The 15163-nt window shown below is 36.3% G+C and overlaps 3 protein-coding genes across 3 annotated transcripts; 2 read left to right on the top strand and 1 right to left on the bottom strand.

Annotated features, from left to right (window-relative positions):
- Nucleotides 1–4463: 4463 nt before the first annotated feature.
- Nucleotides 4464–7321, top strand: CBG02909 (the record flags this gene model as incomplete). The annotated part of the gene is made up of 4 exons (XM_045242358.1): nt 4464–4506; nt 6477–6660; nt 7042–7076; nt 7191–7321. The coding sequence occupies 4 exons, from the start codon at nt 4464–4466 to the stop codon at nt 7319–7321; spliced, it is 393 nt and encodes a 130-aa protein (XP_045092170.1).
- Nucleotides 7322–10249: 2928 nt separating this feature from the next.
- CBG02910 lies at nt 10250–13635 on the bottom strand (the record flags this gene model as incomplete). The annotated part of the gene is made up of 5 exons (XM_045242357.1): nt 10250–10507; nt 10756–11513; nt 12873–13000; nt 13110–13226; nt 13520–13635. The coding sequence occupies 5 exons, from the start codon at nt 13633–13635 to the stop codon at nt 10250–10252; spliced, it is 1377 nt and encodes a 458-aa protein (XP_045092169.1).
- A 504-nt stretch (nt 13636–14139) lies between these two features.
- CBG02912 lies at nt 14140–14685 on the top strand (the record flags this gene model as incomplete). The annotated part of the gene is made up of 3 exons (XM_002631084.1): nt 14140–14337; nt 14385–14486; nt 14533–14685. 3 exons carry the CDS (start codon nt 14140–14142, stop codon nt 14683–14685), a joined length of 453 nt encoding a protein of 150 aa, XP_002631130.1.
- Between the last annotated feature and the right edge of the window lie 478 nt (nt 14686–15163).

Here is a 15163-nt window from a genome sequence, read left to right as displayed (position 1 = left end):
GAACAGATAAACTTTGGGATTACATTTTGAACATTTCACAAAGTTATGATGGATAGAACTATAAAAACTAATTTTTTAATACGTAAAATTTTTTAATACATAGTTTTTTTAATACAGTAATAATAGTGGCTACCGAGTTTTTAATACGTTTTTAAGAATTTTTAATAGTGGTTACTGAGTCGATATATCTTGGTTCTTGTAAAAAATATCAAAAAACCTTTAAGAGCAGAAATGATTGTCTTAAAACCAGAAACATTTCATTAATTCGCCACGTTTTGATAACTAAAATAAAAAACAAGATAATTAGGGTCAAAGGGAGGATCTTTTTAATGAGTTTCACAGATTTTAAAAGTGAAAAGTCAATAGTTATTTAAACATGATGAACAACCTTTTGAATGAAAAAAATTGTTCAAACAAATTAATTTCTCCACCGGCAAATCTACGTGAATTGGTATATTGACCTCAGGAGGATTATTATAAACGAAGAGAGAAGTGGAAAAACAAATCAGTTCTCCCTTCTCTAGACTCCAGAGAAGGAGACCCGGGGGAGGGTCCCAGATCCTTGGATCCTTGAGCCCTTGGGTCCTTGCCCTGGTACTAGAAAACCCAGAACCCAGAAACTGTAATATTGGTCACGACAAAGAAATGAAATCTAGGTCATGACCCAGAAATTGAAATCTAGGTCATGACCCAGAAATTTAAACTTGGTCATGACACAGAAATGAAATCTAGGTTTTGACCCAGAGACTGAAATCTAGGTCACGACCCAGAAATTGAAATCTAGGTCATGACCCAGAAATTCAAATCTAGGTCATGACCCAGAAATTCAAATCTAGGTCATGACCTAGAAATTGAAACTTGGTCATGACACAGAACTGAAATCTAGGTTTTGACCCAGAAATTGAAATCTAGGTCATGACCCAGAAATTGAAATCTAGGTCATGACCCAGAAAGAGCCAAGGATTCAAGGATCCAAAGATCCAAAGACTCAAGGATCCAAGGATCTGGTGCCCTCCCCCGGGTCACCTCCTCTGGAGTCAGTCTAGAGAAGAGAGAACTGATTTGTTTTTCCACTTCCCTCTTCGTTTATAGTAATCCTCCTGAGGTCAATATACCAATTCACGTAGATTTGTCGGTGGAGAATTCAAGTTGTTTGAACAATTTTTTTTCATCCACAAAAAAGGTTTTTCATCACGTTTAAATAACTATTGACTTTTCACTTTTGGAATCTGCTTAAAAAGATCCTCCCTTTGACCCTAATTATCTCTTTTTTTTATTTGAGTTATCAAAAAGTGGTCAACTAATTAAAAGTTGCTGATTCTTAAGACAAGTTCAGCTCTCAAAAGTTTTTCGATATCTTTTACAAGAACCAAGATATATTGATTCAAAGGTAGCCACTATCATTAGGTAAATGCCCATACTCGATTCTATAAATAAGCCAATTTAGAGACAATTCGGAAGATCTTTTTGAACGAAATTAATTAATTTTGCCTTCAAAATTTGTCGTTTTTCTCAAGCATTTTGACAAAAAATTATGCAAACAGAATTTTTGTTCCAACCCTTCTCCAATCATATTTCATCCCATTTGCTGTTGAAATCCACTGCCTAACTAGTGGTTAGTTATGAACCACCACTCTCACTTTCAGATTCATCCCAATTGCTGACAAAACAGAATGATAAACGAGACAGGCCAACATCCAGATGAATATTTCATTTTTCAATATTTCACAATTTTTCATCTAACACTGGATTTTGGATCATCCAGTATAAAGAACGTCTGGAATTCTCTATCAAAGATCACATCGCTTTCTCTCATCAACTTGATCCATGGATGACTGATAACTTGGCACGGTGCCAGAGGAACTATTGTTATCTTTTGAACACATCTTCTGAAGAACCCTGTACCAGTTTTTGAATGTTATCCCACATTTGATCTACATATTTGATTTTTAAATGGTCACCACACAGGTGACCATTTTCACTCTCAGAAAGACTCGTTTCGATTATTCATATTGACCGATTCGTCAGATGGAAATCAGTTGAAAAGGGAAGAAAAAGTGAGATGACCTGACAACGAACCAGTTGATGGACACAAGATGTAATCTTCCATTGCTTCTTCCTTTCGATTAACAGTAAATTCTTTGTGTTGTTGTATTCGCCATAAAAATTGTTTTGGTAAAAGGGAATAACATAAACATAAATGGAAGAAGCAGTTTATTTTTTGAAAAGGGATTCTTTTGGATTCATTTTGAACCGGAAGCTGATACATACACCTGTTGCCTCAAAACAACCTATTGAAAAAAAAAGCCGGAAGTAAGGAAGTAACGTTTTGAATATTCAGGTTATTTTTTTAATCATATTGAATTCAAAAGCAGTTCGTTCCCAAATCAGTGAAATGAATCGGTGAATGTGGAAGTTGAATTTTTGCGGACCACTAATATTTTTGCAAAACATCACAAAAAACTCCTGCACACATCCAGACATCGTGATGACAATTACTGACACGTTTTTATTTCGGAAACTCAATTGTACTCCAAAATGTGACAGAGTTGTATTCAATTTGTGACGTAATGAATTGGTCTTGACCGAATAAATTGTAGCAAACATTTAGTAACTCTGGATTTTAGGCCCAGAAACTATGCTCTCTATTCTGAATATTGCATGGCAAACTGCAAATATTTGAAGTTTTATTCTGGTACAAAAAATTGGAGCTCTGGAAGAGTGTCGAACGAAAATCGAGGAAAGATGTGAAAGTAAAAAATATTTACTTACTACGGTAGTTCAGTCGTGGCCGGAAATCGTCTTCCACAGCTCCAGTTTTTGCATAGCAGCCTTTGACTTCAGATTGCTCATTCCCTTGAATACCAGACTCAACAACTTCCGTGAGAACCTGTATCGCTATTTTAATTTCCAAAACTTTCTCCGTTCTATGACTAAAAATTCCCATGGGCTACCTACGAACACGCAATGTTATTACAGACATCTTTATACTGTATGAGAACAATCCCCCAGCCAACGTTATCATTTTCTCACAATTTCCATTATCAAATTTTTTCTGACTCTTATCCCTTAATACCAACATCGGCTGTCATTTATAATAATAAAAAAGCTCTGATGGATTATCGGATAACTTTTGATTTTCTATGCACAATCTCAAAAATTTGAAGGTGGTTCATCCGGATACAAGGATTTGTCACATTCAACAAGCTGGAACATTTTATGAGAGAATAAAAACATTTATGAAATCATTTCAGCAAGATTGAAAAAATGTTTGATCTTTGCATTTAGAATGTTAATTCCTTGTTCCAAAGTTACACGTCTTCTACCGGAACTTGCACAACTGTCGGGGATAAGATCTTCGACTGAAACTGATTTGAGATATTTTGATGTTTGGAATATATGCAATAGATTTGAGTGGGCTAAATGTATATTTACGGATATTGGTTGGCAAAGATTATATCCCTAATTCAATTGAATAAGCTATTATGGGAAAGGTTTTTTTTTGCCAGAATCGTTGAGACAGAGTTACTCCGACCAACAATTTTTTCCCATTACTCTCTATTTTTCAATTCGAACGCACTTTTCCGAAGAGGCCTATAATTTACATTTTCCGAATTTTTTTGAATTATCGCGGGAACGGAAAACTCAAGGCCTCTAGAAAAGTCCGAGAAATTTAAAACGGGCAACTTTCAGTTTTGGCGGTAATTCGAATAATAATTCCAGAACCTTCTAGAAATTGACGAAAACGGAGATTTTCTCGCTTTTTGGAGCGAATTTCCGAGGTTTCTCGAACTTTTTTGACTTTTTATTCCTGTGAATTTACATATTTTTCTACACTTTTCAATACAATGAAATTTTAGTCACCTTTCAATAATCCCTTTTCAACCACCCACGACATTCAAAGAATATTTCTCAACTTCCAAAAATCCACTCATATCTTTCTTCTCAGACATCCATTGTGCTCATTTTCTGTTCATTTATTTACCACCCTTAATCCTTCTCAGAAATCCCTCCCAGATCATTTCTCAATTGAATCTCTTTCCCATATCAAACAGATCAAGATAATCCGAACGATGATTTAGAACTAATTTTTAAATCCCTAACCTTTTTTCATAATCACTTTTGAATCTGGTGAATAGTCATCTAGAATTATGAGTAATATAGGAGACTCGTTTGTAGTTGCCGGTCTGTGTTTTACCTAATCAAACATCATAAACGAAAACACATTGTGCTCTTATTGCACATATTTCACCTGACTCACACGGCTCCTCTGTTTTTTTGCAGGGTGTGCTCTGATCGGCACCAGAGGAAAAGATAGGGGCTCTCTTGGCTAAGAGGACCTTTTGATCACGCGAACATTAGATATGGGACATCCGAAGAAGATTATGCTACGTAGTGTATTTTATAATCAATTATTCATCTGGAGATATCAAGATGAACACGAGTGGGATCTCTCACGTACCATGTTCACAAGAATCAGTAGGACTCCATTCATAAGATTTCTAGGTATAAATTCAAATTTTTCGCTGATGACCAGGTTATCGAATTCAAAAAAAAATCTAAACCTAGAACTCATTTTCAAATTGGAGAGTATCACTAGAAGACTTGAATAACAAATTTCTCATCGTTTTCGTTTGAATGGTACAGCTTAACTGTGAATCTAAGCAGTAAACGAGATGTTATAACAGATTTATCAGCTTTCCACCCTCAGAGTATTTTGACTAACAAAGCTTTCAATGAAATAAGAAATTTGTCATCAATGTACATTGAAAGGTTTATACATCGAAGAATTGAGACTCAGCCAAGTTCAAATGCCGCGAACCAGATAATTACTGTAAATATGGTTGATATTTCATAGAAATTCAAACTTCGCTCTATAATTGCAGATCTAGAAAAAAATTAGTGGATAATAACCGCATTAAAGACTAGAGTACACATCAGAAGGTATAGTGATTTTAGTGTCCAATCATTCGAAATACCGTGAAATCTGTATTAGAAAATACCCTTTGAAAGAAGTGCCCCTGTTATAGAAGAGCCCTCTACCTTCGAACAGTAGGAGAACTGACCCTTCTGATACAGTTATTACGGTATACGCAGTTTTCGAAGACACTCAATGGACTCCGCTTCACTTCGAAACAAGTCATTCCGAAACCGTTCATTTTGAAACGTGGTAATACAGGCGAATGGATGAATATTAGACTACAAAAACCATTTTAGGGTTATCGAATATGCCTTTTCTGATAAAGCACATTTGGAAAATCAAAAAATTCAAGAATTTTTCTTCTTTTCAGCACATTAAATTTTGGATTTTTTAGTATTTCAGAATGTGTTCTATCAGAAAAAGCATATTTGAAAACCCTATATTGGTTTTTGTTGTCTGAAATTTATCCATTCGCCTGTATTACCATGGTTTCGAGATGGCCGGTTTCGAAATGACTGGTTTTGAAGTGTCGCGATTTCATAGACACGCGGAGCAAATGCGCCCATGTCTAATCATGATTTTTGATCTCCTGACACCTAATCCTTAACTACACTTTCTTTAGTTTTTTTCCCCTTTTTTTGACACCTGGTGACCTAGCAACCTTCTGAAACGCCTCTTTGACATTCCATTTAAAGTTTTCGTATTCAGCACATAAATCAAAATAATAGTAAAAACTTGACAGCTGAAAAGTTCCCGGAGAGAATTGGTTTCCAAGGTAATCAACAACGCATTCTATTCTCAAAAGCAATTTCATTTCACTCCTCGTTTTCGTATTTTAGAGGACCTCTCTTTCTCTAGACGGTGACTATTCAGGAAAAAAATGGGCACGTGAGTTATACATAATCTTTTCGAAAATATTATTTATTTATAAAAACAGAGATTGATCGTCTCCTGGAGATCACTGGAGTTGAAAATGCCTTTGGGAAGTTCAGAGATGAGAGATTTCTTTTGAATGGTTTAGTTTTGTTCGGAGATTTTGGAAGTTTTTGGTAAGCAATCAACCAGAAGGATCCTAAAAAAAGCTGCCTCTTCCAAAATCCCTTTACACACTCGAAGATCTATTATATGTTTATGATTGCTGTGAACACATTTAGGGCATCCTTTAGTAATTTTATCGTATTCTAGAGCACAAATATATTAGTAAAAAATGTCTAGACATAATTTCCAAAAAATAAAAATCTTTCGAAACCAATTTCCTCTCGTCCTGATCTTTTTGACCCCCACCAAACATCCTAAATGCCCTCTGATTCTTTTCACTAATCCCTTAAATTTCAATTGTTCTATTTTTTTTTTGCACTTGTTCTTAGCTTGATGTCATATCTTATTCTTCCTCATTTGATTCATTGTTTTTGTTCTTCTCCTCTTCTTCTTCTTCTTTTTCATCTCTATTAATCTCCAACTTTTCTAGCCGCTCTCAGGCTCCGCCTCTAAAGAGGATATATCCCCGACTCCGCCCCCATTTCTCTCTGGCCCTTCTTCTAAAGAGGCCGAGCAGAAGGCAAATTGTTATTCATCGGGAGAGGTGAGCACTTTTTTCCATGTGCTCAATTCATCTTCTTCTTCTTCTTTGGGTGTTCTCTTTTTTTTCCATTGCCATTTCATTTCACTTCTATTGTAAAAGACCTTCCAGTTTTTCATTTCCTTCCTCACTTCCGCCGCTTTCTTCAACAAATTCAGACGTTTTTTTTTTCCATTTCCTATTCAGTGGGAGTCCATTGTGTGACTTTTTCTTCCAACCTTTGCCCTCTTTTGTCCCCAGTGCGCCCACCTAAAATCTATTAACGAAACATCTCCTTCTAGAGCTCATGGGATCAAATTTCCGGTCACGAGCAATATCAATTAGCCTACAAGCCAACCGGAAATTCAATATAAGTTTCTTGTTTTTCGGAGATGTTGACTTCTAGATTTAGCATGGATACACACCTTATCCCTACGTGGATTTCGACACTTTTAGTCAACTGGACCTCATGAATAATTTTGGTTCTTCTCGTTCATTCTCTTTAACCACCTCTCACTTCACTTGTACATCTGCTCAAAACCACAATTCTTTCTGTTTTCAGAACTCTACAAAACTACGAAAATGAGCTCAAATCTCGTGCCACCACAAGTCTTTGTTGATACTCCACGACCACATAACGGCGGTTCAAGTGCAGGTGAGAATTCGAATACTTAGAAACCTTTGCCTCTCAGCAAATCCTATAATTTTCAGAAGACTTCCAAGGTCTCATTTCGGTCTCCTTGACCAATTTCGTCGGACAACGACCAAAGAGTCCAAAGCCAAGAAAGAGTCCATCTCCACGCGTGAGCCCAATGGCCAGCCCACGAATGAAGAAGAAGTAAGAGGGTCTTCTGAAGCTACTACTCAATGTACATTCTTCCAAATCCACGTGTCATCTTCTCATCTTTTTCTTCATCTGCTTGTTTTTTCCTCTTTTCCCATCCCTAACGTCTACAACCCAGTGAATTTGTAATCGATGTATATATGTATGTGTGTTTTTGCAAACTTTGGACTCTTCCAGGATTTTTCTATTTTTTGCAAGCATCTTGCACATATGCTTCTCGATCTGTCCTTATCTTTTACCCTTCCCCTCATATATATATATTTTTTTTTTCTGAAATTTGATATTTTTTAATACCGATGTATTGAGTTATGGATATGAATTTTGGTTTCACACATATTTATGGGTGTCTGAAAAAAAGAGATCAAAAATTGAAAGGTGGAGTAATTACCAAAAACAATTCATGTGACCGGGCGCACTTGGGTTCAAGCGAGGGGGTCAGAAAGCGCGCCCCAGCAAACTCGTAGGCCAGAAGAAATTTAATAATTTTAAAGTGGACGCGGGTTTGATCTAGATCATGAACTATTTCTTCAAAATCAACTGGTTGCAAGGCGCGCTTTTTCGCTCTTCATTTAAAACTGTGAAACTCAGCCAACGAAATTCGGCAGCGAATTTAGAACTTTTCCTAAATTTACTGGGGCGCGCTTTCTGATTCCCTCGCTTGAATCCAAGTGCGGGCGGCAAGATTAGAATCAGAATGGAAACTGGGGTGTTCGGAATGGCCGTTTCGGAATTTTTCAGGATGTCGAAAATTCCGAGTTCCAAAGTTCGGAATTTCGTAATCCCCTTTTTCCATCACAAAAAAAACGGGAAATTTAACGAACAGGTTTCGAAAACGCAAAAAACTTAAAGTAGTTCCGCTCGAGACCCACTAGGAAATTTTTGTATACATCTTTGAGATATAGCTTATTTCCAAAACTGCTTGAACTTTTTAGAATTCCGAATTCCGTTCCAAACATCCACGTATGGAAAACTTTGCCAATGAAAGAAATCTGAACTAAAAAAGTAGTCAATATTTTTCAGAAGTTTGATTAGAATATTGCAATTTGCAAACCATTTAGAACTGACATAATTCTCAAATTTAAAATTTTCGAGAGAAGTTTCTACTGGCAATCTATTCATTCTTCGATTTATTAAGTGAATCAAACTATACTCATTTTTGGTCTGACTATAGTTCATAATCTGACCCCATTCATCCATATTTCTGGAAGCTTCTGCGATTTCTTACACTTGTTTGAAACATATTTTATATTATTTTTTCTTCAAGTTACTCAATCACTCATGCACATGTACATGTTTTTCAAATCTCTTTAAACTCGTGACGCATTATCGGTAATCCACTTCTTCACAGGAAACAGACACAGGATTACCTTTAGTCTCCGGAGGAAATCACGTATTCTTGTTGAGTAATCACTTGAATCTACCTCGTGTCAGAACCAGAACAAATGGAAACTTTTAAAATGGGGTTAATCCATGTATTCTTCCATTTCAAGATTTTCAGTTAACCAAGTCTTGTTATTGTTTTATTTTCCGTTTACCATTATTGACATGTTTTCGTGTTCCTAATTCCTTGAACGTATCCTCTGGAGACGTTTTTATCAACTCCTCCAAATACTCAAATCTTCTTATCTTGATTTCGTTTTTTCCAAAGAAACCGGAAAGAGATGACCGGAATGATGTCAGCGCCCCCAAACACCTTTTTGAAGCAGACTCATGAATATTTTAGAGCCTGAAAGTGCGGTATTCTGATGTGCAATGAACCGGGAACAGAATTGAGATCCACAGAATCATCAATTTTACCAAATGAAGTGGAAGAGTTGTAAGGAATCAGATGATCAGCTGGATGTTGGAAATATAATGTTGAGGTCATATGGACAGACACATTGTTTTATGGTTTTAGAAAGAAGAAATGCCAAACAAACTAGATCAGCACTCCAGACGATACATGGTGATGGCCCCGGCCCGCTCTGCCTGCCTAAAATAACTTTTCGAAAATGTTACTTCTCAAATGTGCCAAAATATTTGTAATAGCACAAATATTACTCCAATGCATACTACCATCCGAAAAAGTCAATTTAATTGAATTTTTAGCAAAAAAATCAAATTTTATTAAATCAAGGATGAAACTTTTTTTCTAATTACGACCTCAAAACAGTTTTTTTTGACAGAATCAGCCTCTAGTGTTGATTTTCAATTATTTAGAAGAAAAACAATCTTGAAAAATGATGATTTGCTCTAAAATTTCGAAATTTTCAAAAAGCGGCCCGGCCCGGCCAGGCCCGCGGGCCGGCCATCTTTTCCACAAGTATGCTCCAGACGTAATATGTTTTTTTTGGGAATTCATTTGAGCTATACCTGAATACAAACTAGGGAAGAGATTATAAAAAACTGACACAGATTTAATAAATGGATTTGGAGGTATGACGGATGCAATTGGGTTCAGGCGAGGTGGTCAGAAAGCGCGCCCCAGTAATTGTTTCGAAAATTCTCAATTGGCTGCTGAGAGTTCGTTGACTGACAATCATACTTTAATGCATTAGGCCGAGAAGACGAATATTTTTTTCAATATTTTTCGATGTTTTCTTTCGTTTTCGCTCGTTTTTTCTCGTTTTTTCTCGTTTTTTCCACTTTTTTTCAGTGAAAATTAGTTGAAAAAAGTTTCAAGTTAATTTTTAAGATGAGCAGTCCAAGCAACGGCCTCGTGCAATGATGAGTCAAGTGAGCGAATGGAAGAAAGCTCGATTTTCGACGTTTTTTTGAGGTGAGTAACTGAAATATGTAATGTTCCAATATTTATTGATTTTCTAGGCTCGAGACATCGCTCCGTCAGCTTGAAGCGAAGGAAGGATATCAATTCGATGATGGATTATAAAACATGTGAGTGAGCTGTGTGTAAGCTGTGAGTTTATTAAAATTTATTGAAAAAACATTAGGAATTCATAAAAACATGATTGAAAAACAATAGGACTCGGAAACAGTGGGTGTACCTAGTCACGTCGTTTCGCACTGTCTTGAATCGATCTTGAAGACGATTGAAGAGGGCATGAAACGATTCAATTGATTGTTCACTCATTCGACCCAGTGTTCCGAACCTACGAGCATAGGGCATGAAGTCCAATAAGATATGACATTTTGGAGTCATATTCATATCTCCTGCGAATACTTGCAAATGCTCCCAACACAGATTCTGCAAAAAATTTAGTATTTCAATATTTTGAAAATTAATAATTACGATGGATACATCCAATTCGATCATCTCATCAGTAGTTAAGTCTCTTGCTACACAGAGTTTCTGAACACTGCCCAAGTGTTTCAAGAAACTTTTCATGCTATCTAATTTTGGAGATGGAGCAAAAATAGAGGTGTAGTCGTCGATGGCTTCTGTTTTGAGGAGCTTGGCAATGTGGTTTCCAGTGAAATCTTGCTTGAACGCACTAATATCAGCTCCATTTCTTCTCCATCTGTGCTCCGATTCTTTTCGGAGACTTCCGTTTCCTTTCCAAAAATCGCACTAATATCAGCTCCATTTCTTCTCCATCTGTGCTCCGATTCTTTTCGGAGACTTCCGTTTCCTTTCCAAAAATTTGCACGATAATCAGCAGTTTCAATGACATCTCTGAAATCAATGCAAGCAATTACATACAAATATTGTGTCACGAACTTTAATGATTCTGTCAACTGATTGTGCACATTTTTCAGATCGGTCGTTTGTTGCTCACAAAAAAGAAGGATTTCACTGACGCCGAGCCCCTCACAGCTCCAGCACTGGGCAACTACACTTTGGTCGAGTGTTATCAGGTACTCGTCTTCAGTCCATATACCACAACATACTGCGTGAGCTCTCCCCGCACAACCATTGCAATCAACCGTAGTTTTGTTCACTAATTGGCATGCTTCTTTGTCACGAAATAGGCAAATATCCGTTACGCATAGGTTATCTCTAGAGGACCGCGACTCTACAGTCTTTCCATCAACGAACTTCGTGTAAACCTTTTTCATCACATCCAAATCCTTTAAGGCGTTAGAAATTTCCACTACTTTCTTTTCAATTTCTGCCGTTTGCTTCTTAGTGTCCTTCTCCAGTTTGCTAGTTTTCTTAGGCAGCGATCCCATAGTTTCCTGGTCATCTGCCCATTGTTTGAGAACATTGAAGCCAAAAGTTTGTGCGCATCCATTCACCACATGCAAACTAGCTGGAACTACTTGTGAAAGCGGAATCAATTTGAACAAAAATTTTGAATTGAATTTGACGTTAAATCTCTTCTCTTTCACTGTCAGTTTGCTTAAATCTTTGTAGTTCTGTTCGGATCTACGCTAACATGGTGCAGTACTTCCAGTACAGTAGAAGCCGTAATAACCCTGACATAACATTTGGATAAAATTTGTAGGAATACTATTTCATATATATTTCGGATGTCATGTCCTTAGGTGATATTAAATGCATTGAGGTTCTTCCATAATTATCAATTCTTTATTAGAAGTTATTCAATAATTCGTTCTATTTTCAGATGAACCAGAAACCGGCATCCGACTGCGAAGACAACAACGACACGAGCTGTCCCCATGAGAAGTCGGACGGATCATCGTTTTATGAGAAGTCGGATGGATCATCGGTTTAATAATAATTGTTGTTTCTCTTGTTACATATCCTGAATCTGAATAAATCTTCATGTATTGCCATGCCCTTCCTCGGGCAATTTAAGGGGAACAGCAACATAAAAGGATCAGTATTCACCGAAAGAAAAAACGAATTCATAGTCTTCTGTATCGTTAAAAAAACATTAGAGAAACCACGTGAAATCCACGTGTCATTTTGAATTAATTAATTTTGGCTGGCCTACGAGTTAGCTGGGGCGCGCTTTCTGACCACCCCGCCTGAACCCACGTGCGGATGTACGAGAATAGAGGGTCAATAGCTGTTTTTGGAGATAAATGAAAAATCTGAAAATTTCATATACAGTAAGAACTAACTACAGTGAGGCGATTGGAGGTAGCAAAACAAATTTTTTTTTGCTTTATTCACGGAGTAGCAAACGAATCTAAAAAACTCACACTATTTTCTGATTCCGCTACCCTGTTAATTGAATTAAACCCCAATTTTCGATCCCTGTATCACCCCAAAGAGCCTCTTGGAAAATTAGAACACCAGTAGTATATAAATGGTTGACGCTGGACGGTCATTTTGCCCAAATGACGTTTTTTGCACCATTTCATGCTTCTTACACTCATTTTTTAATCAAAAAAGTGTCTAAGCTCATCGAAAATCAGTCATTTTTGAAAAAAACGTCACTTTTTAGGCTGGACGTAGAAGTGACCATTTTGCCCACTTTTGAATTTTGACACTTTTCGACTATTTTAATGCACAAAATCCACCACCAATTTTATTCAACAACTCGGAGATCACTCAACTTTTTCCTTTCAGAAGTATAAAAATACAATACATTAAACATACGCAGAGAAATCACATTTGTATCTAACACCACCAAGCTTGACAATGTGTTTTTCCTTTTTGATCTGAACCTCTGGATCGGTTCCGGCCAGAAACGACTTACTAAATTCAGACCAAAGTTTCTTGCGATCGATTTTCGAAAATTCGTTTACAAAGGTCTGTACATCGGAGATTACGCTTGAATATTCGCTCGGGCTGAAGTTTCCACGACCGTAGGTGTCTCCGTGCATTCTAAAAAATTAATATAAAAAGAAAAAGAAGAATAAAATTTTTAACCAAAAACAAATAAAAAGGAAAATAATAATAATAAATCAATTATGTATTAAATTAAACAACTCACCTCTCCGCTTTTACCCAACAATCGGATAAATAATCAAAGCGCTTCCACGGTAGACCAGAATGATGAAGTGCAAATCCGCAAAAAAAGACAGCGACTTGTGTGACTTCAAATCTATTGCTGAAACATTCGGATTAATATTTCAAAAATTATGCGACTTCAGATTCATACCTCCGCTAGAAAGAAAAGCTTCCTTGACGGCGAAAACTGCTGCCAGCCAGATCTTCTCTGAACACTGAGTTAGATCCGGAGGAGCCAGACTTAAGTAATGGCGGGCGTTATCAATAAATGTAGATGCACAATACTTTTCCATTTCTTCCTGAAAAAAATTTCATAAAAAGTGTTTGTTAACTCGTAGTTTTATTTTAAGAAAGCTTATTAGCATTCATTAAAAAGATTAAAATAAAGCATACCTCCAACCTTCCTCACTGTCGATAATGATGTTTTCTTTAAACATCGCACAGACTTCGTCGACATCTTGCTCCTCAACCAAAATCGTACGTCCATTAACCACTAACTGCTTCGACATCGTTCTGAAATCAAAAATTTTAATAAAACCATTTAAGAAAAAACCGAAAAATTAATAACTAGACAAAATTATTAAGGAAGAACGCGATGTTGGCTGTCTCTCGCTTTCCTCTGCGTCTCTGCCTTTCACTCTAGCCCAACGCGTTTGCGTGTTGCGTCGCGTGTGTCTAGTTCAACTGGGGCAAATGTGTGACTATACTCGGTCAGAGTGGGGAAGAGAAAAGAAGATCACACAAAGAGAAAGAGGACGCTGATGACCTTTGTACGTCACACCAAAAGATCTGAAAGACATTCAGCGAAAGCAAGCTTCCTTGAAGTGCCTAGTGAAGGAAAGAACTAAAGGAAAAAGAAAGAGTGGTCACACTCTAAACCTTCTCGAAGGTGCCACCTGTTCTTGGTTATAAGAGAAGAGAATATCTTCACTCTTTCAACGTGAAAATTTTTCGTTCTGCGACTCAACTTTTCTTTGCATATTTCTATGTGTTAATTTCAGTGACTTGTTCCTATGAGTGGATCTGTTCCTATGGATGTGGATACTACAGTTGTTGAGACTAAGAAGGATTCTTCAACGGCTTCTTCACAGTTGACTAATACTACACCTCTTCATGCTCCGAAAAATGTAGAAGAAATGACTGTTCAAGAGGAGAAAGAACATCATCGTAGAAAAGGAGAGGAAGAATATATCAAAAGTCTTCAATCAAAGGTTTGCTTTTGAAATTTTTAAGTTTTTTAAATTATTCTTTATTCCAGATTGATATTCTAATTACAAAGCTTCAAAGAGCTCAAGAATATAAGAATAATGAAGTGGAGCGTCTCAATAAACGTCGAAAAGTTTACGATAACAAAATAAAGGTACTTTAGTAATTAACTATTTCATAAGTGATTGATCTTTTTTCAGGTAAAAGATGATCGTAAAAATACTGGTAGTAATATTCGTAAGCGTCAACGTGATGAGACAGATGAAAAAGAACAGGTTCTCGAAGCTCTAAGAGCAAGAAAGAAGACACAAAAGGAATTAAAGGATATACAAATTCCTACTAATAAAGACTAACAAAGTTGTTGCATTGTGTTAGTAATTTATAAAATATAATCATACTGGTATTTATAAAATATAGCCATACTGGTATTTATAAAATATAGCTTTACCGGTATTTATAAAATATAATCATACTGGTATCATACTATCAATGTGCTTGTAATAATGATTTGCATTGTTATGATTATTGTTATTATTATTTTATCTTCATAATTTTCTCATTATAATAAATGTCTGATCATGTATATTGTTGTAAGTGCAAGATAAAGACGAATACACTTGGCATTGAATCGATGATAACAAGGAACAACAGATCAATGATGAAGGGAAAGTGTGAAGTTTGTAATACAACCAAGTGTAAGTTAATTTCAATGAAATCAACAATTAAAGGAGGTTCAGGAATCAAGGATTCCAAGGATTCAAAAGATCTCTTAGAAAAAGCTTATTACTCTCCAAAAACAGGATTTTGTGGTATCAATGAATTGCAAAGAAA

The sequence above is a fragment of the Caenorhabditis briggsae genome, assembly GCF_000004555.2.
Source record: "Caenorhabditis briggsae complete genome, chrII, whole genome shotgun sequence".
Classification (NCBI taxonomy): Eukaryota; Metazoa; Nematoda; class Chromadorea; order Rhabditida; family Rhabditidae; genus Caenorhabditis; species Caenorhabditis briggsae.
This window is presented reverse-complemented; position numbering and strand designations above follow the sequence as displayed.